This window comes from Thunnus thynnus, chromosome 3 (genome assembly GCF_963924715.1).
Source record: "Thunnus thynnus chromosome 3, fThuThy2.1, whole genome shotgun sequence".
Classification (NCBI taxonomy): Eukaryota; Metazoa; Chordata; class Actinopteri; order Scombriformes; family Scombridae; genus Thunnus; species Thunnus thynnus.
Genome location: NC_089519.1, coordinates 1,080,864 through 1,108,815, shown reverse-complemented (window position 1 = coordinate 1,108,815; position 27,952 = coordinate 1,080,864). Strand labels below are relative to the sequence as shown.

The 27,952-nt window shown below is 39.7% G+C and overlaps 1 protein-coding gene across 1 annotated transcript; it reads right to left on the bottom strand.

Moving 5' to 3' along the window:
- Positions 1-7,568: 7,568 nt before the first annotated feature.
- LOC137174065 (ATP-sensitive inward rectifier potassium channel 12-like) lies at positions 7,569-16,893 on the bottom strand. Its single transcript, XM_067579106.1, has 3 exons — positions 16,608-16,893; positions 10,800-10,908; positions 7,569-9,777 (listed from the first exon to the last, which is right to left on the bottom strand). Exons 2-3 carry the CDS (start codon positions 10,889-10,891, stop codon positions 8,136-8,138), a joined length of 1,734 nt encoding a protein of 577 aa, XP_067435207.1. The 5' UTR covers positions 10,892-10,908; positions 16,608-16,893; the 3' UTR covers positions 7,569-8,135.
- Between the last annotated feature and the right edge of the window lie 11,059 nt (positions 16,894-27,952).

Genomic DNA, 27,952 nt, shown 5'->3' with positions numbered 1-27,952 from the left:
TGCTGTCAGGTGAAACTCAAATTTCATTTATGAATACTGAGTTTCTCACATCTTAGATCAACCGATGGCACGTGCTGTCCAGTTAGCTTACAGCTGTAAGTCAGAAGTGTAAAACACAGTTGTGAACATGGAGGAGTCTGATCAGATGAACACTGGACGAGGGTGAAAGGAGGCGTAAAATATACGATCACTGACCACAAAATCAACCGTCTTTGCTAATTGCAATAGATGCTGATTGTGACGACATAGCAGCAGAAGTGTGCAGAGGATGTTTACAGCTTACAAGATGATTCTTCCTCTGTTGCATTGCAAAAGAGAGCAAACAGACAGGAATGAGGTTATATATACTCCTGCATAGAGGCCTATGTTTCTCTCCTGTTTACTGTATTGTACTGTGTTGTGTGACCGTTGCAGGATAATAAAGCTGTTTTTCTTCACGTTACATGCAAGTGTTAAGTGCTCTTTTGTTTACAAAGTGAAATGTGAAACCTTGTACCCTTGAATCAGTGTCTGAAGAGATAAGAAACACACTTCCACTGTCATCCTGACCAAACATCTGAACATGTTTTACACAATGTCAAAGGAACGTGTCATTTTGGCAGCAATGATTTATTCACTGACACAAAAACTTAATTTAGAAACATAAATTAAAGGTTTTGGGTGAGTTACGGCCTTTTGCGGGTTAATTATAGTATGAGCTGTTTTGGGAAATACATCTTCAGTGCTGAGAACTTTAAAAAAAGTTTCCATAAATGTGAGAAAGCAAATGAGAAAAACTGCAACACAATTAATCTTGGTTGTTTAATCATTTCAAAAATGGAAGCATAAAAAAGGTCAAACTATTCCTTTAAGGTCTTTATAATGTAAATTAATTAATTTGTAATTAAACTGTTGATAATGGTGTCATGGCCTAAATATGTACTGTGCATGTTTGGAATCTTAGTCTTTATTTGATAGCAGACAATCAGAGAGATTACAGGAAATGAGGGGAGGCAGAGAAAAAAGAAAAAAAAGTCCACAAGTCGACTGAAATCACTGATGTTGCGATTTCAAGCTCAGCCAAGTAAAGTCAAAGTAGATCCGAATATTATCTGTGTCTAAAAAGGAAGAGATTATGAATTAGGAGAATATCTCTCTACTGTCAGAGATAGAAAGCGGAGACAGATCCTGAAGTACAGACGCAGTGAAAACAAACAAGGACGACACAAAAAAACCATGGCAACCAAAAGAAAACAGAATATGTGGTCGGTGTTCGACAGGTGAGGTTAAGACAGAGTTGAACTTCCTCCTACAAACATTAAACTACGAAAACATTCAATGAAATAAAGAACATTTATTATAACAAGTTCAACTCTGTCATTTCAGAGTTTAATGAGATTTCAAAGAGCTTCATGAGCTTCAAAACTAAAAATACTCCCAAGAGAAGGAGACAAAATATTACTGCTCGATATGTCAATGTATCAATATATATCAACATGACACAACCTGAGACAACCTCAGACAGACAGACAGGCAGACAGACAGACAGACAGACAGACATACTGACAAGCAGACAGGCAGGCAGACAGACAGGCAAGCAGACAGACAGACAGACATACTGACAAGCAGACAGACAGGCAGGCAGACAGACAGGCAGACAAGCAGACAAGCAGACAGACAGACAGACAGACTGATAAGCAGACAGACAGACAGACAGACAGGCAAGCAGACAGACAGACAGACATACTGACAAGCAGACAGACAGGCAGGCAGACAGACAGGCAGACAAGCAGACAAGCAGACAGACAGACAGACAGACAGACAAGCAGGCAGACAGACAGACAGACAAGCAGGCAGACAGACAGACAGACAGACAAGCAGACAGACAGACAGACAGACTGACAGACAGACAGACAGGCAGGCAGGCAGACAGACAGACAGACAGACAGACAAGCAGACAGACAGACAGACAGACTGACAGACAGACAGACAGGCAGGCAGGCAGGCAGACAGACAGACAGACAGGCAGACCGACAGACAGACAGACAGGCAGACCGACAGACAGACAGGCAGGCAGACAAGCAGACAAGCAGACAGACAGACAGACTGACAGACTGACAGACAGGCAGACAGACAGGCAGACAGACAGGCAGACAGACAAACAGACAGACAGACTGACAGACAGGCAGGCAGACAAGCAGACAAGCAGACAGACAGACAGACTGACAGACTGATAGACAGGCAGACAGACAGGCAGACAGACAGACAGACTGACAAGCAGACAGGCAGACAAGCAGACAGGCAGACAAGCAGACAGACAGACAAGCAGGCAGACAGACAGACTGACAGACAGGCAGACAAGCAGACAGGCAGACAAGCAGACAGGCAGACAGACAGACAGACAGACAGACAGACAGACAGACAGAAACATCCAGAAGATGTTTGCCCTGTGGTGCTTCCCAGCACAGTTCAGCCAGGCCTCCTCTGCTGAGCTGAGCTGTGCTGAGCAGCACACAATGCTCCTCTGTCCCTCTTGCGAGCTGCTTCACAGCTCTACAACACACAACAGCTCATTATGGAATCAAAGATCCCCCGGCCACAGCTCCCCAGTGCCTAAATACTGTCCCCTGCTGAGCACACACACTGTCACCAGCTCCGGTCGCACAGCCCGAGGCCACAAACAGCCAGTGAGGCCAGAGAGGGCACCAAGATATACAGGGTGTCACACACATGAAAGCACACGCACACACTTAACCTAAGTGCACACATGAAGATGAACACACACCACCTTATTAGGCATGATCCTGGTCAGCCATTAGCAGCCTTAACAAAGGTCACAAAGGTCACCCAGCTGCTCTGCCTCACAGACGCTGATGACAGGGGGTGTGACGGTCCGGTTAATTAACCAGCATCAGAAAACAGCCGGAGAGAGAAGGATGAGATGACAGCAGGGAGAGAGAGGCAGATAGCGCGAAGGGGAAATGGCTTGTTAGAGTGGACAGGAGACGACATTTAACCACATTAAAGATTCATCAATTAGATTACAGGAGAGGAAGATGATGGAGGGAGTTTCCCTCGGGCTGTTTACCTATCATGTAAAATAATCTGAGCCAAAAGAGCTTTCACCTTGTTTGGTCTTGTGAAAAATCGCAAATACATAAAAGGGCTGAACTGAACAGCACGGGGGAAATTAGAGCATGACATTGCTCTAATTATCCATCAGGTTAATGAGGAGCAGCAGCTCACTGGTTAGTGCTGTCACCTGGGTTTGATTCTCAACTCTGAGACTCTGTGTGGTGTTACTTTAGTTTCCTCCGACATCAACAGGTATGCAAATTAAGATCTTAAAGAAGGCCCTGGCATCTGATCTGGACTTGGTTTCTGGATGCTGGGCGCCTAAATTGGTAGGCTGGACTAATTTCATAGGTTAAGAATTTGTCAAGTTTGCACCCTATCATTTTAGAAAGGAATCTTCTCTACCTGTATGAACGTAAGAAATGATTGCAGCAACTAAAAACTGTTTCACTGCACATCTGAGCATGTGAGTATTATTTCAAGACAGACCTGAAAAAGTGTGAACCTATCCTTTAATAAAGTACACCATATCAGTGTGCTGCCGGCCATCGCTCAGAATTATTATTTAATAAGGATGTGTTCACATTTTTTCAAAGTCTTAAAATAACGCTCAAATGTACATTGACAGTTTTTTGTACATTCTGTCTTTTTAAACAATAGGCCCACTTACAGATTGTACAAAAGAAGATAATTTGTTATTAATTTAATTCTAGTAAAATAACCTATTTAAATATAGGACATATAAATCACTACACTGTTTGTATGTCAGTATATTCCATATTTCCTGTTTCCTTTCTGAGCTTCAGTTGTAACAAAAAAGGGGGTTTGTACTAAAAATACCTCTTTGATTTGAGTAACTCAGACTGCTTCATATTAGCTTGAACTAAACACAGAAATACTTTTTGCTCAGAATGAGGACTGCAGATTTTGTCCCTCATCACTGAAATTACTTTAAGAAGTGAACTTTTCACAGCCAGTATGAACAGGAGGAACCATTAAAGTGACCTACAGTGCTTTTAATGTACATGTGGGCATGTGAGGGTTGTCTTAACCCTTTAATCTGTTCATATTATGACCCTTCACAGTACCCTTTTAATAATTAGTCTCTATACCAAACTTTTGAACCACAAATCTATTTTTGATTCATAAACACCTCATCAGTCATTAATAAATGGGTGATTTATCCTTAATGAACTTTTTACAGAGAGAAAAAAGTATTTTTTAAGTTTTACACTGTGTTTATGGAGAAAAATGCAACAACATTTACAAATGGTGATTTTTCAATTTTTTAATAAATACGAATCAAATTTAACCTGGGATATTGTCTTGTATGTATAAAAATGTATATCAGATGCACAAAAATACAAAAGTTGTTCCATTTTTGTATATTCACTTTTTGAAAAGTCATAAAATTTCAGGCTAAAATTAACTTTGTTTTTACTGCTCTCAAACGCAACAATCAAATTTGTCCTAAACAGTATGTAAGAGTTCAGACAAGATACTTTAAAACATGCAAGCCTGTCCTTTAAGGACTATTGCGTTCAATCATATTCTTAAGAGCAGCGGTTCCCAACTTTTACAGCAAACAGCGACTTGCTGTTTGTCACAGGTTGCATTTATCTGTAAGATGTGAGCACTTCCACCAAAGAGTGACTTTACTCTATGAATCTCTAAGACTCGTTGTTAACTGAATAACTGTTATGAGCCCAAAGAGGTAAAAGTATTTAGTGATTCACAAGAAAAAAAAGGAGGATTTGAGAAAAAAAGACAACTGAGCACACTGCATCTGCTGATGAAGATGACTGAAAGCTCCAGGACGGCTACTAAATGGACCTTGAGGTGAGACTGTTTGATGCTATTTCACACAGATTGGATCTTTTTCTTTCTCCTATCACATCAATCATCTCATGACCTCTCAAATTGATCTTGTGATCACTCAGAGGAGCTCCGAGAAACTGTTGGTCTTTGCTCAGAGAAAATGTCTTGAAACAAGTTTTGATCTCATAATCCAAACTTCCTGATATCAACTCCTTCTATCAACAGGATAGAATAAACACAACATAACAAAACCACATAAAAAAAGTAACTCAGTGATCAACAGCACAGGATCATAGAGCATGTTAGCACTGTCACTGTCCAACCACATGGGGGAGCTTGTACAACAGCCAGAAACAAAACTCTACATCACAGTCGGATGGACTTCAGTGCCTCTTAATGTTTTTTTTTTTAAATTTTGGTCAGTGCCTCTGCCTATGTGCACACTTCTCTTTTTGTCTCTCTATTCCTCCCAAAGCTTGTCACCTCTCATTCATGCGTGTCCTTGCTTCAGCCCAGTTTGTTCCTGCGTGATCTGTCCGCGACTAATACGCATTTCATCTATTTCTATCTGTCCTTCACTCTCTGGGACTTTTGAATGGAGACATAAGCAGACAGAAATGACTGCATTTGGGTCATGGAGGAGTTTCATCGTGACACTCCTCAGGTCTATCCTAATGTGGGTCTTCCAAAAGAGGAGTTGTAAGTGAGTTAGATGGGAGATAGAGGGTTTGTCCTTGTTACATGGCCGGATTAACCTGTTTGGAGGCCCCCAGGGAAGAAATTTGCTGTCAGGCCCCTGTTGTGCCTATCAAATATCAAGGTCAGCTTCGTTATATTTATTGCAGAATGTGTTGTCCTGGTTGCTTAGCAACAGAGTTTATGGGGTGACTCACTTCCAACAGCAACAACAGGAGGTCAGAATAAAATATCAAGCCAATGGGAACTGAACTTCAAGACATTTCACCTCTCATATAAAAGGCTTCTTCAGTTCTGTCTTCATCAAAACTACTTGACATACACTCAACAAGCACTTTACTTGGAACACCTGTGCAGTCTAATGCAATCCAATACAACAGCTCTGCCATAAATTCTACTTTTGTGAAGCTTATACATTTTCAGTTTTTGTTGACATTGTCAAAAAGGTGATAATTCTACTTTATGTTTATTATTGAGCTCGTAGTGGGTGTTGGTGGTGTACTGGAGTGTATTAAATTGAAAAGTGTCCCAGGTTTTTTGTCCACCATCATGTATGTTAATGAAGTGGACAAAATATTAGGAACACTTTTGACAATGTCATCAAAAAATGTAGGCTACAAGCTTTGTCAAAGTAGAATTTATGGCAGAGCTGTTGTACTGGATTGCATTAGATCACACGTGTTACTAATAAAATGCTTGGTGATTGTATTTCTCTACAACATTCAATATTCATGACCAAATAAACAACAACAAAGTTTAAAAAGCATCTTTGGGTATGATTTATTAATCATCAGGACTGTGTGGGTGCAGTTTGATTAGGTTTGATTGTCGGTGACAAAACAACCCACCAACTGTCATCAGATTCTGATTCAAACGTTGCTAAATCCTGATTTCACAACTGAGCCCCATCCATTTCAAACCACGAGAAAAGTGCTGACAAAAAAGAAAAACAGGAATCTTTTATGTTAAATAACCAGATCTGTCCAAACTTGTATTTATGTCCAGGACCCGATCACTCACAAGAAGCTGACTGACAAAGTTTTAAGGGCTTTTAAAACTAGAATTTGACACAGGGCTGTAGACAGGACCACAAGATTACATAATAATGTAGAATATATTATACTTATATTGTACTGGTACAGGTTACCAGGCAAATTACCAATAAGACTAATAATCTACAGCCACACCAATGACTCTGTGAGGCTGCTTGGCACAGCGCTGCTTTAAGCTAAATGCTAACATCAGCATGCTAACATGCTCACAGCAACAACATGCTGTGAGCATGTCAGATCACCAAAGTTATTATGATACATCGTTTGGGAACCATGAATGTCTGTACAAAATTTCCTGTCTGATAGTTGTTAAGATATTTCAGTCTAAGTGGTCGACCAACCGACCAACCAAACAGACTGACTGACTGACATTAGCATCCTTAGCGCTGCTAGCATGGCTAACAAGTAGTTGACACAACTCGTTGAACTTGGTGTACCCTGGAGGTGTGGGTGTCCAGAGCAGTTGCCTGCTTTTCCTGCATTTTAATCCAACCTTGTTTGTTAGAGAGAACTTCTTTCTTCTTTCACCACCCGTGTTTTGATCCAAAGTCAAGCCAAGAAGAGGATGATCTCATCTAATTTGGTGGTAATTGGCGTGGGTGGACTGAAAACCTTAAACCAGTGAGAAAATATGCAATTGAGACTCAACAGAGACAATTCAAGCATAACAGTATATACTGTTTTGTTTTATTAGGTGCTTTGTCATACAAAACAACACACTGTTGCAAAGTCTTTGCATCTATTGATAAAAGTAAGAATAAAGTGCTTGTTCTTCATCTGTACAGTACATATTTACAAGGGTTTGAATTCTGTTTCATTGTACAGGATTTTATTTGATTGTTAGAACTTGTTTTCTATTATGGTATATAATGTCATGAATAAAAAAAATGGAATGGCTCATTATTTAAATATGAAAAGTAACAGAACTCAGAAAGGAAGACAAAAATCCAAAATGCAGAAATCATTTATTTTTATACAGAGAAAATAAATGTGTAGAGGTTTGAGCATTTTTGTCATGCTTCCTTTAAAATAAGATAGTTTTTCTCTCATAACATTTATCTGTATATGATGTATAAATCAGAGCTAAAGTGATCATTTTTAAATTGAAACAAAAACACACCGTATTTACAAAAACTGATTGGAAATCAAGAACTGAAGGCTTGACTTAATTCATACACAGGTCATATTGAATAAAACAAGAAAGCAAGAAAGTTTTCAAGATACCTCATGATTTGAGAGAAATACCTGGTCACCACATTTAAAAGTAGATGAGCTGTATGTTGCTTAGATGCTGATGTTACAACTGAAAATGTACAATACCTGAAACCAGAGCAAGTTATGAGCTAAAGCTGCATGAAGTTTGTGACAGCTGCAAAAAAAATCCCTCTCTTTCACGAGATGTACAGTTTAAATTATGTCCTTCATCTTTCATTGTAACACTAGTTCAATACTTTGGTTGCACGCAGACAAAGAGAGGAAACAAATGGAAGGGCAGCCATTACCCATTGATTGGCTTTAAACTCCTGACTCTCTGCTGATGTATAAAGGTAGGGTGGGCTGTAGTCTGTCGAGGCTGATCTGATTCTCTGTGTCCAGCACACACAGCATCTCCACCGTCTGCTCCTCCACAAATGTCTCCTTGAATCCCAAGTGAATGTCATCTCTCAACTTTGCCTCTCTGTCACCTCTAACGCCTAGACTCACTGCCTCATCTTTGTCATCCTCCTCTTCCTCATCATCCCCACAGCACAAGGCTACCTCGTTCTCGTAGCAGAAAGCGCTGGGGGAGTGAGGGCCCAATAGGTGGCGAGCTGCCCTTGGGGCAAACGGTGACGGAGACCGGGAGTAACTGGCGGTGGAGGATGAGGACTGCCTGCCACGACCCGTCATCTGGCTCAGTTCCCTGGCACTGCAGTGAGGCGTAGATGGCACTTCGTAGGTCTTATGGAAGCGGGAGTAGTCCACATGGTAGCGGTCGCCCTTCTCAAACACCACGGGCTCAAAGCGGTGACCCCACAGGATCTCCTTTGCCAAGTAGGAGCTACGGGCCTGAGTGGTCATAGCTGTGGCCTCCACCATCCCCTCCAGGATGACCACAATTTCAAAGTCCTCTTTCTGCAGGTCGGTGTGGCTCAGATTATACAGCGGACTGTTCTTGTTGATCTCATGGACCACCACCAGTGGTGACACGAGAAACAGCCGATCCAGCCCATCATCATAGCCAACATCAATGTCTGTTTGCTCCAAAGGGAGGTACTCTCCCTCTGCCGTCACATGTGGCTTGATGAGCTGGGCACGCACATGTGCCTCAACTATGTGGCTCTTGCGCATGTTCCCCAGGCGCCACATGAGGCACAGCTTACCATCACGCAGTGCGATGACGGCATGATGCGAGAACAGCAAGGTCTGTGCCCGCTTCTTGGGCCGCACCATCTTTGCCATGATGGTGCCAATCATGAAGGAGTCAATAATGCAGCCCACGATGGACTGGACCACCACAGTCACCACAGCGACTGGGCACTCTTCAGTGACACACCGGAAACCATATCCAATGGTGGTCTGGGTCTCAATGGAGAAGAGGAATGCCCCAATAAAGCCCTGAATATGGAGAATACATGGCCGCCATTCGTCTGGTTCTCCCTCTGCGGTGCTCCGAGGATCCCCTTCCTTCACGGGAATGCGAATTTCAAAGTCTCCATGAGCCAGTGCCACTCCCCAAAAGATCAGGCCAAACAGCAGCCAAGACAGAAGGAAGGTGGTGGTGAAGACAAGCAGCAGGTAGCGCCAGCGTATGTCCACACAGGTAGTGAAAATGTCAGCCAGGTATCTCCGTGGCTTATCCTCCATGTTATTGAACACCACGTTGCACTGGCCGTTCTTCTTCACAAAGCGGCTGCGCAGGCGGCCGGTGCCCAGATCCAGGCCCAGACGACATGAAGGTGAAGCACGGCAGCTGTTGTGGACGATTGGCTCATTTGTCACTCTCAGAGACAACGCCCCTCTTCCTTCATCGCTTCCTGGACACTCTCCTCCTCCTCCGTCTTCACCTCGCATGCAGGCCCCTATTAGTGCCTGCTGAGTCAGAGGACTGTGGCCATTGTGGAGGCCCAGGGTGGAGATCTTCACGGCATCTTCATCTGTGGAAACGATGCTGTATCTGCAAAACAAGAAGGGAGAATGTGAGTTTGGGAGAATTGAATGTTTGCTAAGCCCTGCCCCCAGAGTTATTATTGCCTGTAAGTTCTATAAGTAGGTTATAATGAGGAAAAATGTAAAATAAGACATTTCTTTTCTACATAACAGTGTTTAGCTGATTAACTTACATACATACAGATTAAACACTACAAGGTAAAAGGTTTTTAGGATGAGAACTAACCAATGTGTTTGGCAATGCAACCTTGGGTAATGTTGGCTTGGGTTGCTGGGGTGTAAACTTCTCCAAATCCAATAAAGAGCAGGACAGAGATGCTAACGTTAGCCTTCCTACCAAGCACCCGACGTCAATGGAACTTCTTTTTTGGACTAAATCAGGTCAGACAGTTGTGGCCGTTATTTAGCCTAAAAATAGATGAAGATTCAGCTATGTTTGGACTGTCAGATTTGGTACCAATTTGGCCCAAATATAGCCTACCATATAAATGACTTACAACTTAAAATTATGATTTATATCTTGATGAAAACTGGTTTTCCAAACTAAACTTTGATAGCATTCAACACTGGATGTTCTTGTTGTGAACAAGGCTTTTTTTAAAACTCATAATCCCACAAACTAATGAAGTTAATGATGATGACTCCTTGACTTTGGAAGTAATGCTAAGGACACTGCTGTAGGTAGTAAGCTAGTTAGCAGCACACGCTAATGTTTGCGGCAGACCAAACAAAATCCATTCCTTACAACTTTGTTTTTGGACAGGCTAAAAAAATCCTCAATATTACACACCCACAAAACTCTTAAAATGCAGAGTATCACTCTTAATGCACTCTTTCAACATGTGGAGAAATCAAAAACTGGTCAGGCCTGCTGTATCCAGATATGGTTACTAAGCTATGAATGGACAATCAATATTCAAAGGAGGGGTTTAGCAAATAGTCCATTGGTTGTTTTTGTACCACTTTCTCATACGTCATCCTTAATAAAAAGTTTAAATAAATAGTTTACAAATACTTTTTCCCTCTTACCTGTTGACTCGCACCGCTCCCATGGCACTGGTGATCATCAGGCTGTATCTGCAAGGGCAGTAATGTAGGTTGGGGCGGGCAGTTCCAACCATTAAAGTACTTTTCTTTTCTGTGAACAAAACAAACAAAAAAGAGATTTCTTCAGTCATCATTTTTTAAAAAAATTTTACGTCATTTGAGATATGAAAATATAGGATGTTTGTCAAACATAATCATGGAATAAAACAATACAATACAAAGTTTGATAAAGATTATAATTTCTGCACCCACCAAAATAAAAAAATACACCAATCATAAATCCCTCTCCACAACTATTGGCCTTGCCCTAATGCACAGAGTAGACCAGACAGTTTTGTGTAATGAAAGCTTATTGATTAGGTCCTTGCTAGTGTTTAGCCTTAGGGACCTTCAGGCCAACCAGAGCTGGAAAACCAGACATGCATTGGGAGGGACAAAGGTCTAAAAAAGAGATGAATCAGTGGTAATCTACTATTAGAGGAACAATTGATCTGCTGTTTGGCCTGATGACAAGGTTGGAGGGTGATTTTACTCGGCTTATTATGTCAGCATGCCGAGAACCAGGAGCACCAAAAACCACTGGGTTGCATAACCAATAGAGGGACAATCGCACGCAATACAAAGGGGCATTGGTGGTTTGATGATTTTGAATCGCTTTGGCTGACATGAATTAGTTGACAGCACAGGTGTGTATTAACCAAGGTAGTAATGGATTGTCTTGGGAATATTTCTGACAGCTGCAGTTTAAAAGCCTTCATTCAATACTGCTGTCACGCCAATAGCAAACACACGCTCTGATACACACACACAGAAACACTCACATATACAAATCTTGATGGGATTTGGTGTCATGTAATGTGTGTGATGCTCCCAGACTTCTCTCCCTCTTACACCAGGGACAGATGTTACGAACTGGCTGCTGATTGGCCGGATGAAGGGTGATTTTCAGCTGGATAATCCCAAAAGGGCAGATGATTACGTCAACTTGATAACTCCCACAGCTGGAGGAAAGTGTCCTCTACGAGAAATCACAACCTTTTCTTACAGGGTTCTTAAAGTCATCGGCCAATATGCACACGGGTCACACGGGTCAGTCTCATGTCAGTGCCAACAACGTCACGAGTGGGATCAGCGAAGCACAACGCAGTTCATGTCAGTCTGTTGGAACGGGATTTACAATGGAGGCTGTATTGTTCCGGTGTAGCTCTGATGAATTGTGGTTTTATTTGTATTATATTTCATTTTATCATTAATTGATAGTATTGGTAGTACTTGGTAGTAAGTGTCAGTGTAGCAGCATCAGTATCAGTTGTTTGTGTTTTTACGTGTTGGTATTGTTTCTAATGTTGTTGTTGCTGCCAAACATCTGACTCATCCGACATGGGAATACAAGACGCTATATATCAAACGTAAAAATATAAAATGCATCCTCCAGTAATATACAGAACCAAAAAATAAATAAACAAAAAGAAAAGAAAAGAAACATTGGTTACAACATTAGATGTACTTCTACATACTACATACAAATATATTGATTTTAAGATGTTTGAATAAGTTGTGCACTTAATAGCAGAAGAAAGAAAATAAATGTTACAGCCTGAAGTTTATCCTGATAAAGAGGGTTTTATTCTCCTCTCCCAGGCTTTCTCTGAGTAACTGGCTAATGTAAATGTTTTGTATGTAAACAGCCAACTCAGTCTTTGTGCATCATCCATATTTACAAAATCAATTTCTGTTTTTTATCTTATTAAACTAGATATTGTTTGCTTCCTGGTTAAAAGGAATCATTGAAATATCACATTGAACAACTCCACTTGCATTCTGCAAAGATATTATTATAGTGGACAGTTAAGTTATTTTGTGTTATATTTTTACATTTTACTGAGAACATATCGTTGGCTAAAACTGCAGTGCTGTTACTTCTGAAAAAAGTTATTTTGTGTTTGCTGTTACCTTGCAAGACAGCTGGATTCCCAAGATCATGACATCATGAGATCACATGATGTTTGTGTCCAAACCGCCGGCGGTTCAGACCAATCAGTGTTGCAAATCCAGCTGCCTCGCAAGGTAAGACGGTGATAGACGATGATAGACAGATGGCTCATCCAGTCACCTGCCAAGTATTTTTTGAAAGTGCCTGCCCTTTTCTAAACAGACTTCCCAGATGGTTCTGTGTAATAAACCATCTGGCGCGTCAGGTTATGTTTGCTATTATTAGTGTCCAAAATCCGCATTTTTACATACAGTGGATGCAGTAATATGAACACCTGTAAAGTATGATGCAATCTAATCTAATAGTCCTGTAACTGCCTTTGTAAGGCTGATGTATGTGTTATATTCAGCTGTTCAGCTGTGAGACGTTACAGAGGTGTAGATTCAACAGTAACTTGTCGATCTGTTGGTCAAAACGGGGAAATATCTGACAATATAAAGCTGTATAATAGTGATGTGTTGGTGTGATGAGATTTACAAAACAACAAAAACATCTTAAAGTGAATTGAATGAATGAAATCATGTCAACAGATCTGTCTCCATGACAACTGAGCAAACTCCATCCATTGATGAGCACTGTGTGATACAGTCGAAAGCTCTGGAAAAAAGCTATGAGGACTTTGAGTTGGAATCACTTTAACTCAAACTCCTCTTTTACTTAATCTCAACAAAAATTAACATTATAAACCTTACAACGCATTTGTTGCTTGACTATTACATGTTCATCAGTCTGCATTAGATTTGACTGATGTCTAGTTAGTTGAATGTCTTTTGAACAGGTTCACGCATTGTTTACATTATAATTTATGGTATTTAAGGCAAAAGAACTAAAGAAGAAGTTTTGTGGATTTTGCAGCAGTAGATTTGTTCTATAAATGCTGATAATTGCAAATATTCTAAAGATGTGATTCTGGCCAAAAATTGAACGGATAATAGAGGACCTTAAATATCTTCACTTATTAACAAGATATTTCTGCTAATGCAGCCAACTGTTGTCAGTGTAAACCTACATGATGTCTTTTTCTCTCAGCAGACAGGAGCCCCGGGGGAGAGTTTCAGTAATTAATGGTTGATCATAGTTACTGTATTAGCCGTCTCCATAGGAACATCTCTCTTCTCTCTATGGGGCTGACTCGCTCTGAGTGTGCGTGTGTGTGTGTGTGTGTGTGTGTGTGGTGATGGTTTATCATGTGAGACAACTTGTGAGGAGGTGGAGTAGAGATAAACTGACAGAGAAGATGGGAAGGAGAGGCGAGGAGAGGAGAGGAGAGGAGAGGAGAGGAGAGGAGAGGAGAGGAGAGGAGAAAACAGGTCATGGACTGTCCCTTGAGGGAACCTATATAACTCATAACGAAGCACCAAAACCTGCCCGACACGACAGGGATAAACTGCAGTACACTACAGGGCTCTACAAATAACGATTATTATCACGCTGTGTGTCAAAGGCTCTGAGAAGTCTGATGTTGCTCTTATTCCCATACGTCAGAGGAGCCAAACTGACATATATTACATAATCTCATGCAAGGCAAAGGATGCAGGAAGCCCTTGTCAAATACCAGATTAGTATCTCCCTTAATCTCCCAATCCAAACAACAATATGAAAGGTGGACGGCAGTCGCCGTGTGACCTGCCTTAAGCCCTTTTGTGTAATCTGCGATCTGATGATATGAGAAAGGAAGGAGGGAGAGATAAAGAAAGAAAGAAAGAAAATAAGAAAGAAAGAATGTAAGAAAGAAAGAAAGAAAGAAAGAAAGAAAGAAAGAAAGAAAGAAAGAAAGACTTGATGAGGAAAGCAGAGGCTTTACAGGTATGAGGTCTTTCACATTGGACCGAGAGTGAGACAAAATACAGATTAAGATGAAGAGATTATGACGACAGATAATATTTCTACATGTGATTCCATTTATAGAATAATGGAAGATTTACACACAGAACTAAAGTGTGAAAAAACAAAGTCACTGTTTTATCTCATCCCAGTGTAAAAGCCTTTTCTAAAAGCCTCTAAAATGAGTGAAAATGTATGAAAGACTTGCATTTGGTCCGACTGTGATTTCAGAGGAGATTCTTTCACCTTTCTCTTCTCGTTCCCTGCCTCTCTCTCCAACATGCTCTCTGAAGGAGGGCCTACACTTGGACACAGTGTCCCAAACCTACAGGCTTGTACTCATTCTGACTTTGAGGAACTTTAGTCATCCTGAACACACACATTCACACCACACACACGCACACAAAATGCTAGAAATAACACTAAATCAACAGTAAAAGATGAACAATGGACAGTAAACTAAACTTATATGTAGTTGTAAGTGCACTTACTCAAGTACAATTTCCAATTTCTTCTACTTTATACCTCTACTGCACTACATTTCAGAGGGATGTATTGTAGTTTTGTGTTTCACAACTGTAGTTATTTTGAAGATTAAGATCTTACGTACAAAATATACGATCAGTTTATAAAATCTGATGCTTTGTAAACTACCTAACGGCATATAAAGTTGTAAGATTCTCAAAAACATGAAAATGCTGCTTACATTAGTTGTAATATTCCAGTGAATATATGTATCATATGACACTCTGAATGGTGCATTATACATAATGAGTATGTTTAATAAAGTACATTATGCTACTTATACGATTTTTATAGTGTGATAACAGATCTTAACCAATCACTGCTTAAAACTAATTAAATCTTTAGATAAGAATTACCTCTAATTTTACATCTTGCATCAGTTTGAAAGACGACATTCTAACCCCTGCTATAAATTTGGGTCATACGCCTTAAAATGTGCTGTTAAAGGTTGAGTGTGTAGGATTTGGTGGCATCTAGCGGTGAGGTTGCAGATTGCAACCAACTGAATACTCCTCGCCCCCACCCTCCCTTTCCAAGCAGGTAGGAGAACCTACGGTGGCTGCAAAACTCGCAAAAAACGCGAAAACGCGAAAGGCCCTCTCTAGAGCCAGTGTTTGGTTTGTCCACTCTGGGCTACTGTAGAAACATGGCGGTGCAACATGGCAGACTCCATGGAAGAGGACCCGCTCCCTCTGTAGATATAAAGGGCTCATTCTAAGATAACAAAAACACAGTGATTCTTATTTTCAGGTGATCATACACTAAACAAAACATGCTTATGAATATTATATTCCATTTCTGGCAAGTCCGTTCCGTTAGATGCCACTAAATTCTACAATTTGTACATTTAAACGTGTCAAATTTGAAAACAATAGATAAAAGTAAAGGTAAAGTTTCCATCTTTGTCCATGCGTCACTGCTGCTAAATTCCGATCAACTGATCAAACAGTGTAACCAGAAGTTATGACAGTGTAGTTTGCAAACTAAGCAGCTGTGACGTGTTTGTTTCAATGAGGCCACAGGAGCTGTCCAGTGCTGAAAATCAATCCAAAGCCTGCAGGAATAATCAACAGCAGGGAGGGGGAGAGCCAAATACTACCCTAACCTTGAAAATGATTTTGGCCTTTAAAATCTTTACCTATATCTGTTTACACTCCCCACACGTTTTACAATCGACTTACTCAGCCACATGAACGGTTTGTCTAAGTATTGATTATGTTTTCTGAGTATTTAGTTTGACAGAAGAGCCGCAGGCAACTATGGCAGAGATAACTGAGATCAGAGTTTCTTACTAAAATGTGGAGATTGTGAGCTGACTCACAAACATAAACAAGCTGGAGTCAAGTGAAGAGATATTTGAAATGCCTTTTGAGACTATCAGATCATTAGTGGTTTTGATAAACAGCTGACAGAAAAAAAAACAGACAAAATAAAAATGTAACACTCACCTTGGTGTTTCTGCAGACTGAATCACATGAAGACTAACATTGGTTTCATCCTCATAAAAAGATACTTAAGTAGGTTTACTGTTGTTGGCAACGTCCTCTCCTCTTTTCTTCCTTTTTTCCTTCTAACAGACAAATACCTTTTTTATAGATCTGCCCCCAGATTTCTCTTGCACAAACTTGTAAATGTCTCCAGTCTGAGCTTTGTCTTGTTGCTCCATAGCGCTTAACAGAGTCGCTCCTGCCTCGGCTGTGCATCTGCCCCGTTCTCTGCCAGAGTGTGTGTGTGTGTGTGTGTGTGTGTGTAGGGGGGGGGAGGAGAGAGGAGAGAGAGAGAGAGAGAGAGAGAGAGAGAGAGAGCGCTCTGATTACGTTCCTATTTATATATGCTATTGTTTTCCCCAGAGTGTGGAGATGTGGATTGTATAATTTAGACTTTAGCCCACTCAGACAGATACTTGCGCTGACATCCAAAAAACACAAACACCAGTGGAAACTCTTGTAATCCCACAAAATTCCTGTAGAGACTTAAGATATTCTCTGTGGCATTTTACAATGTGTTTATGTTGACTTAATGGTGCAAAAATGTTTTTGTTTATCCCAGTGATATTTTCACCGGTATAAATATCACTTTTTCCTACAATAAAGGACACGAGAAACATAACAAAACAGGAATATCGATACACACACAAAAAACAACTGAGAAATAAAAAATAAATAAATTAAAACATGTATATCTCATACTGCAAAAGCTGCAGAATCATGAGAATCTTTAGTAGCATACGTAAGCTTTTCCTCAGCTGTTGATTCAGTGCTTCAGTTTTTTTTCCATAAAAGGCAATATTGCAGTTTTACCTGATTGATACAAAGTCTGACCAGTTTTACCATCAATTTTGATTGTTTTAGACCTAAGATACAAAAATATTAGGCAGAGAGGGGGTGTGGCTTTGGTGCTCTTTCGGGACTTTATAACCCTTTCTTAAGGGGGAATTTGCTTTTATTTTATATAAGATATACTCTCAGAGAGACCTGTATTGGTATACATGTGAACTCAAGTCACATGACTAAAGGGATACTCCAGTGATTTTGCATTCACAAAGTTGGTAGACTTGTAAGAGGAACATTTAAAAAACATAGTGGTCAAAATCAAAGCAGCAGCAACTGAGATATCTTGAATTTTAGTCTCTAGTATGGGTCAAGCTCTAAAACTGCTGGATCCTACATTTCCCATAATGCACCCCAACAGCATCTTTTAGACTTCTCCTGCATGGTCAATGCCCACATCTTTAGAACCCCTTGCCTATGTTTGCAATGCAGCCTTTTTGTTATGAATTTTGAATCTTTAAGACCAACCTGATATTTTTCCAGACTTTAGAAAGTTTCTGAAATTGTAAAATCTGTGGATTGGCCCTTTAACCCAAATGACTCATGACCTCACTTGGACTTTAGCTTTTTGACTTGATATCCTTCCCAAAACAAAAGAAACATCTGTGATAAGAAAACATTGCATCCATTATCAAGGTCATTGGTTCATCAGTTCTTCTCGCTGTTCTAACGACAGTCGACAGTCGATGGAGTCATTGGAGTCATTGGAGTCAACTGAGGCCTGAAGTGTAAATGACAGTCGTGGGAGTTATCACAGGAGACCAAATGTGAATGGTTGTTAAGTCTCCTGGGAAGGGATGAAGGGACACCATTGTAGGTGGGGGATAAATGGTGTTGTAGACCTCCTCGTCTGTTGAGGGATGGTCTCTCTGCTTTGATGTAGATAGTTTCCGTCGCTCATCTTTCAAACCATCTGTCCTCCATATCCAAAATATGTGTCCCTTATCTTTCAGATGTAGGTAAACTGCAGAGTCTTGACCTAAGGAGTTGGCTTGGTTGCTTAGTTTCCCCAATATGCAAGTCTATGCATACCTCACTGCATTGGACTGCATACACTAGATTGCTTTTGTTGTGTTTGGGGGTGCGGTCTTTCGGATGGACCAGTTTCCGTCTTAGTGTGTTGCTGGGTTTGAACACAGGTTGATGATTTTGTTGCATTTATTCTTCTTTTCTTCACCACCCGCAGTGTCAGTGTCCTAGATGTTGCATCTGTTTTCACAAAGGTCCAGTTAGGGTATCTGCAAGCTTGAAGTGAATCCTTCAGGTGTTTGTGCTCCTTGTCTTGGTCCTGGGCACTTGTTGGTACATTATCAGCTCAGCGGTGCAGGGTTCTGATAAGTCCTAGATAATGCTCCAGTGGGTGGTGAGAGTTAAAGAGTAAGTATTGGTCTGTGTGTGGCAGTTTCCTGTATACTACAATGTGGAGGCTCCTGTCCTCCTCAATGTGTACAGCATTGTCAAAAAAGGCCAAACTGTTGATCCTGACGTCCTCTCATGTTACTGTCCACTGAGTTCATGTGTTCTGAAGGCTTGTACTTCCTGGGTTTTAATTTTGACCAATGGGAGATACTGGTGAGCCCATGGCACAACCATGCTTTTGTTACCCCCCCCCCCCCCATTGTACTGGAAATAGGTACTGGTATTCAGACAGAGGTCCAGCATTTCGCAAATCTGGTCTGGGCTGAGGTAAGTTCTATTGTTAAGGTTGTTGTCCTGTAGCAGTTATGTCATTACAGTTTCCACTGCCTGCATAGTTGGCATGCATGTAAACAATGAGGTGACATCATAGGACACCATGGTTTCATTTGAGTTTTGAATATGGTGAGGAGTGTTACCAATCAAGGGGGCTAAGACAGTAGATATGTCTGGTAATGTTGTAAGTAACTGAGTTGATGCTGCTGATAATGGGCCTTATGGGGGCTCTTTCATTGCAGATCTTGGGGAGCCCATACATGCATGGGATGGCTTCTCCAGGATACAAGAGATAATATTGTTCACGACTCATGGTTTTCTCTCTCTTTCTTCTCTGTTGTAAACATTCTGTGGCCTTTTTTCTTGTATCCACTGGTGGGATCTACCACCAATGACCTTCATAAAAACCCCACAGAGATTAAATACCTGGGACTCCCCACCAGTCAGTTAGAACTGAAGAAGCCCCTTAGATGAGAGATGAAATATCTTCAAGTATCTAGTCCAGTTGCCCTCAATTCAACCCTCCTTAGATAACCATGACCTGGATGACTGAGAGTCATGAATTTTAAAAAGCAAAAGGCCAGTTCTGTACATATTTATAATGACAATATTCTCACAAAATCTTACTTTTGTTATGTTTGTTATGAAATTATATGATAGCCATCCAAAACTGATGATTATCTTTTCTACAGAGTCAAATGGATATCACATTTTTGTATTTTTGTGAAGACACAAATGACTTGCACTGTCAACCACGATGAGTGAACAGCCAGTCTGTTGAAGATATTCAGAGAGGCGGAAGAGAGTAATTGCTGCAATCTCTGCAACTTCCAACGGTTCACTGCTTCTTCTTCCTCTTGTCTGTGCTGCCACTATGACCGCTGCAGGCCTTAAGCAACAGCACCCAAACAACAAACACAAAGCAGCAAGTCATGCTGGACTTTATTATAAAACTATATCACATCAGATGTTTAAACCAGTTTCTTAATTTAAATCTTATCTTGTAATTTTACTTTTTCATTACACAGATAATTGCATAAAAACTGATATATAAGGTTAATTTTTTTTGTACTGAGGAGTCCCATAAACCGAAGTGAACTTTGGTTGCCTTGCTGCGGACTCTGTCCTTCTTAAGCATCATTTTCATGCAATCCCGTGCCAGGAGACCTGATTAAGTCTGAGTTAATTAAATGACACTGTGTGTTAGGTCTGGTTAAACACAGGTTATATAACAGTGATTTGTGCTCGCACCGAGACCTTAATTCTTCAGAAAATGAGGAGTTGAACATGTTTTTGGACCTGTAATTCACAGAAGAGTGATACATATTCTGGGATGAAATTTAAATATCTGCAGCTCTGTCGTCCAGCCAGTCTTAATGGCTCTCATGTAAATAGGGATTTTCCTTTGGCAGCATGTGTGTTTATGTGTGTGTGGGATGCTGAATCAATCTGGAGTGCTACCTGTGTGCTAAAATAATCTCTCCTGCTTTAGTTTCTGATAACCATTCATCCTAGAAATAGACAAAACAGAGAAATGGCTGCGGCTGCGGCCAAAACCATTTGTACTTTACTGCACTGGACAGATTGAACACCATCAGTCTCTGTAAATAAATAAAAAAGCATAAATAAATAGAAAGGCAATGGTTATGGAGCATGGTAGCGCAGTGTCAGCTGAATACGTGCGGCTGTGTGAGGCCAGCTTTATGGTTTCTTATTTCAGACCTCTTTGAGGTGTTATTGCCAATTAGACACAACTCTTTAGTTTCCATGGAAACCTTATTTTTTCCTTCTTTCTGTTCTTTCTCTCATACATAAATACACACACGCTCTCTCTCTGCACGGTTTATTTTTAAAACTCCTTTCTTTTTAGTTTGATGAGACAACAGGTGGGTGTTGCATTGCGTAGGGGGGGACGTTGGAGGTACATTAATATATGGGCTGAGCAGTGTGGGCACAGGTCGGAGGTGAGAGGATTAACTAAGTGGGCACGTGCAGGGAATGAGTGGGCTGAGTAATAACTCACAGTCGAAGGAACACAATGTCCTCCAATGTAACAAGTCTGAATGAAACAAAAGTTGTTACTGTTGTGTAGCAGTTGGATGATTCATGTACGCAAAGTTTTACAATCAAACACGAGGTGACACTTACACTGGAGGAATGAATGTGGGTTGCACATAAAGGTAATATGATAAGAAAGAAATGATAAATAACTATGATAGAAGCATAAGAATGCAGCCACGCTATAAATGTCAAAGACTGTGTCAAATAGAAAAGCCTCTAATTAGAGAGTGTTAAGTCATGCAGCGGGACGTGAAGCTGAGTGAGGTGAAGGAAAGACCGTCCTTACTGCCAACACGGCCATCTGTGTGTAGAAATAGCTCTGATCTAGGTGGCAGAGAGATATTAATGCATTTTTGGTGGCATATTTTCCTGGAGGCACTTCTGTATTTCTGTCTCCATAGGGACAATCCATCACTTCTCCTCATCACACACAGAAAAGCGCTGAAAAGCACACACGCAGACACACAAACACACATGATTTTTTTCCCCCCAGAGCAAACCTCGTGGAGGAGGCCAACGACAGAAATCACCACCAAAGGTCCTCAACACCATTATAACAACTCTACCCTTCAGTCCTTTGAATTTGATAAGCAGATGATGGGAGCTGTTGTCTGTAGTGCCGACCCGCTTGATGACTCCCCCTTGGATGCCATGAGAGCCAATTTATTTGGAAGCAGGAGGTCCGGTCGCCTCATTTCTCACTTTGAGAGCTGATCCAGGTCAACATGTTTTTAGAAAAGCAGGCCGAGGGGGGCTGGAGGAGGAGGCCGAGGGGCGGAGGGGAGGCGATCACTCCCAGCGGATGAATAAATTTACTCTAAATTAGAGCTGTGTACAGAGTTGCTCTTCACACTGGAAACACCAACATGTCACGTCCACTTTATTGTTTTATGTATTTAATCTGATTCTCAGTCTGTGACTTCTTTGACATTTACTGAATTTAAAACAGGCTGTAACACAAAAACAACTGCAAAAACCAGCAATTTTCATTTTTGGCAAGCCTTTTTTTATTTATTTATGTTTTTATACCTTAATTTAATTTTGCTCAAACCAAGCTCATATGACAAAACTATTAATTATAACAGAAGTGCCAGACTGAAGTTTTTACCTTGAAACAGATACATACAGTATCTGTGCTGACATTTTACACCTCTGGGAACCATGTTTACAAGGATTTAAAAAGTTACTCTCATACATTTGTGCTACAATTCATGTAAGCTGTAACACTTATTCTTAAACCCATCAATTTAGTATTTATAAGAAGTATATAGGCTATTAATTACTGGTTTATAACAAGGACATTTTAAAGTGTTCATGAATGTACTTGTCAACAAATATAACTCATTCTGTGAAGCATCCATAACAGATAATAAATGATTAACAATAGTTGTAATGAATGTAACAAATCTATTTTCTTTATTGGTATTTAACACATTAATTAACCGCTGCAAACCTGCACATGATTGGTTTATACATGTTTCTACACAGTTGATAAATGTTTCTTAACATGCTGTCAGTTGCATTTAATTATGTATATTTTATATGGTCACAGATGTGTTATATGGTGTTATCACTCATTCATTAACTGTTTATACACTGGCTATGGATGCCTCATTAGAAAACGTTTTTTAAGTCTCCCTCCACTCAGAAATGTGTTTTTCTTCTTGTTCCTTCAGTTGGATGTTTGAGCTTCACTGTGCAGAATGACGGATGTGCAGAGTTTGACACTTGAAGGCTGTTTTCACAGCTCGTGTGCTCGTTTGTAAGGCGCACAAACAAGAAGGATTTGTGACATCATAACTAGTCAGGACTCGGGGCAATCATGGTCCAGTATGTGGAAACTTAACAGAGAACAGACTTCATAGTGAAGCAGGACGCATCGTGTGTCCAGCATATAAACTTTAAAAAAAACATTTGCAGATTCATAGATTCTGAATTTTTGAATGTATGAGAAGGAATAGATGCCATTTTAAGGATTTTAATGAGGTAATTTAACTTTTTTTATGGAAAACTCATATTAGACGCAATTTTATATACAAATACAGAGTATTTTCATATGTCTTAAAACATGTCTGGGGGGGATCTTTAACCAATACATTAAACATTTATACTTTAACAATTTATTAATTGTTTATGTTCTGCTCATAAATGCTAAAAAAGGAGGAGTGGGGGGTTGAATAAAGTGTTACCACAAGAGATTTTTAGGTATAAAAACCTTGCAGCAGTTTCATGTGTCCACTAGTGACTGTTTTATTGTTGGTAATGATCTGATCGAATATCAGGTAAACTGATATGATGCCAGTTAAGATGAAGCATAAGAATAAGTCGATAAACAATATTTAAACAAAATTAATTCAGGATATTGATAATACCTAATAATAATAATAATAATGATACCTTGTAAAACTTGAGTATATCAGATGATATCAGCTGCTTCTCACATTTGTGAGGTAGGATTTGACATAACAAACAGCTACAGCACATTAAATAAAACATGAAATATGAATTTGTAAAATGCATGGGCTTCTTTGTTTGACAGCAAAAAAGAGGGTTAAAGTTACCGAGTTGAGAAGGTTTTTCTGAGCAGGAGCAGTGGTCATGATCAATACTTGCCTTAGGTGAGGGCTAGGATCAGGGTCAGGAGTGCTGGATCAATTTTTGCCCTCCATGCTGAGGTGATTGTTAATGGGGAATTAATTACTCATCTATGATCAGTCTTATAATGAGACACTCGGTTATGAAGCTGTTTCTTTGTTTTTCTACAACGTATTTTAAGGTTATTTGTACTGCCGCAGACAACGCGATGCAGAGAGGAGGAATTGATTGCACATGATCGTAATCTCTGATGTAAACTCACAATGCTAAAAGCTGAGCAGGTGCCACATGACCCCTCACATGTCTGCCAATATCCAGACGGTGGAAAAAATAACAGAAATATGAAGAAAAGGTAAAGTAACTCAATTAAAGGTAAAACTTGAAAACAAACCTGCACAAGTGAGGAAAGTTGTACGCCAAGTAGACTAGACAGTATATAATACTATAAAATAGTATATATTTAATTAAATTTGTCTAGAAAGCATGCAAATCAAAAAATATAGAAAGCAAAGTTTCCAATAATAAATGAAAAAAAGCTTAATTTTACTGGTCCCTTAACTTTCATCCTACCAACATATTTAACAAACAAGAATTATCCGACTGGGGCCCCTGAGGACCCCGAGAATAAACTACTGTAAGAAACAACCATCATAGCAAAACATTATTATTTATGTAATTTATGTCATCTGAAAAAAAACAAACATATAATTATTATTTTAGGAAAGTTACAGTTAATTTACATATTGTGTAAAACAAACATATATACTTTTCTTCAGTGCAAACTGCAGCTTTTATCCCAAGTACAATCTTTCCACAAACCCTTCCAAATGACTGAGCGCCCCTGCCCCCCTGATAATAGATCCATTACACAATGTGGGTTATCTTGAATTATAGCTTGTCATTATGTCATTAGGGACGTCCTGTCTTAATGTTGGCTGTACAGGACTTAATTTACATATACTACCAAATTACATATCTAACCTGATGGAAATGCTCACCTCTCTGGAAAACATGAAAAGCAACATAATGAGTTGTTTTTTTATCTTTTCCCCTGAACATTTTTGTACACTAATAATGCCTATTGAAAACATCTGTGATGGTGAGTCTATAGTGGTTTGAGCAACCATCTCCTGCAAGCTTTTGGTCTGATGATTGCTCTAAATGGACATGAGGAATATTAGCTCACTTTAAAGACTAGGAATGAATTTCTTCTTTTCTAAGATGAAGTTACCCCAAAATATATTGGACAACAAATCTAATAGTGTTTTCAGGAAAACCAGGATAAACTCAGAACTCCCCATAAACCAGAGCAACTCCACCTGTATGAGTCCTTGGAGAAGTGGAAGCTTTCCTTTGTGAGGAAAAGTCCAACATCCCACTTACCATGCAGTTCAAGACTTCTTTGATTCTTCCAGGGTTTGATGTAAATCTGGTTGACAGGGGGTCTTAATTTCAATTTAAAAATCCAAATTCAAACAGCTCCATTGGCATGATGGTAATCAGATACAGTGTTACCAAAGTATAATACATTTCTTGAAAGAAAGAGGTGAAAAGAAAAACTGTACATATATATAGGTGCAGTATGTTTGAAACTGCAGATTTAACAATTTGTTTCTGTTATGGAGTCAACCCCTAAGGATTACCACCTATCTTACTTAACCCTGAAAATAACTGTTTTTTTCTTTTTGGCCACTTGGGGGCAGCTGGAGCAAGCTGTAAACATAGCAGTGACATATTATCACCTTTAAAGTTGATATGACAAACATGTTAGCAAACATTCGCCTATTTACACATCCAGTAGACACATTCAGAGTAACGTTAGCGTTCATTTGGAGTCGTGTCTGTGTCCACCTGATGAATGTAAGTCCAATATTCACTGTCTTTTTAACTCTGTTTTTGGTCTCCACCAGCGCCTGAGAAAAATCTGTCTCTTTATCTGCTAAGTGCTCCACTTTGTTCACCAGCTTGTCGCTTTGTAGTTTGGTGCTGGACAGTTCGTAGACAGTGGGTTTATAGGCCTTTTTCACAGCAGATACATGACTCATCATTGTAGGAAAACATCCACAGGCATTACTAATAACAGCTAAATGGAACTGGGTCATCATTAATGTTATTATTTACACCTGTGCTTTTCCTACTGTTGTGTCAAAATGTCTTCTGTGGAAAAGTCCTGTTAGAGTTTTAATTGTCATTGAAAACAGCTGCCGTCTGCAGCTGGAAATTAGATTGATGAGAAATCAAACAATGAGCTGGAAGACACTGAAACTCTCTGTAGAGCCGAGTGGAACAGCCGAGTCTGGTGATAAATCTCCGGGTTCTTCACTACATCACACATGGTCATTTATTCCATTGTTGATAGAAAAATATTTATTAGAGCAACTTTAAAGTGGAAAATTTGATTTTGAAAAATAAGGGAAATCTATGAGAGAGTTGAAGTCTATTTTGCAATGAAAAAAATCCACAACAAACAATGTTCTTATATCACAGTTATGAACATAAAGTAACTTTGAAACACTGATGAAATTGTTTTCTGTTAGGTTTAAGTTGTGTGAGATGAACTTTTCCGACTGCATTTCCATGGATACCGGCTCCACTCTCTTGTTACCGTTGCCAGCGCAGCTGAATATAGCTACAGTCTGCATGTGACACACAGCACAAGACAAAAATATCTCTGTTTAATTGTCATTTTACTTGCCAAAAATGTTTCATTATACTCCTGCGTCTTGGAGGCTTACTTGATTGTGTTGTGTGAAAAAAAATGTAGGCTTTAAAACCACAATTAATCATCACAAACCTCTGACATGTTCTACATTTCCACAGCAGCAGGATCACTCAGTAAACTGGACCTGAGCTCTCAGTTCTCACCAATCATTTAGAAACAAGCTGCAGAGTAAAGAACACTTATAAATACACAGCATCTCTGTGGAGGCTTGATGAGCAGAGTGGGATCGTCACGCAGATGGTGCACGGTTGTTTTTGTGCAAGTCGATGTTTGTGTGTGTGCAGAAGGACAAAGACTGAATGTGAGCATTCAAATGTGCATGTTTGTCCTCAGTGTGTGTGTGTGTGTGTGTGTGTATGTGTGTGTAAGTATGTAAGTTTGCACACACACTCTCGCTCTGTTGAGACAAAAGGCCCCCTCTTGTGGCTGTGCCAACAGCTTTCAGAGACACAGTCGACTCGTTCACAGGAGTTTGAAACAGAAAAACAAAGTATAGAGCTGAACATGACATTGAACATTACAGCTCTGTGATAACAACATACAACTAATATAATCTAATTACTGTTAGCATATCATCCTATTATTACAACTCTATTTCCCCATTACCCCAACTTCAAGATTATTAAAACCATATAATTCCAGACTGTGTCATATATATGGGTTTGTTCCAGCTCTTCACTGAAGTGACATGATTGATGATGTTTATACAAACTGAAATATTCAAACCAAGACTCAATAACCATCAGATTAAAATAATTTAAATTCTGGACGTCTTGTGCATAATTTTAAACATTACTATTATACGCATAGTAGTATATATATAGTTTGGTATCTTTGGAAACTTCGGTATCTCTACTAGAACTCAAAATTAAGTTCAGTGTGTTTGATCAGCGTTTGGCTGAACTGCCTAAGATTGTAATGTTTGGATCACCAACAGACCGTTAACCCCAATACTACCATCTAATGGTAAAGATTTCACACTGATATTATTACTGAGAGAATATTACCTCAACATAACTTATTATGTGAGCAGATTAGCCTGTTGTTACTCATTTTGATGCTTTTACACACTATTATTCTTTAGTTGAAATGAAACTCCAGTATTACCAACATCCTCATCGTTATCATCAAGATATTATGGAGCGTTAATTTCCTCCTCTTTTAAGAGACTGAACGGCATCAGAACCAGGACATCCAGGTTCTGCAGCAGCACTTACCTAGAGGCCGTTTATGGCCTTAATTCACTTATCATAATGTGCTATAAGACACTTTAAAGTCTTATATATTATATATTATATATTTTAAGTCTTGTATACAAGGATCTACATCTTAACTGATTTGTGGTACTATTATAATTATTTATGTATTTATTGTGATATGACGTTTTTGTCAT

What these genes read in the sequence shown, in the direction of transcription:
- LOC137174065 (XM_067579106.1), bottom strand. Translation starts at nt 10,891, where the DNA reads ATGGTTGGAACTGCCCGCCCCAACCTACATTACTGCCCTTGCAGATAC. An exon ending in GGAGCGGTGCGAGTCAACAG is followed by an intron (nt 9,778 to 10,799) that starts GTAAGAGGGAAA and finishes CTTGTTTTGCAG; the next exon opens with ATACAGCATCGTTTCCACAG.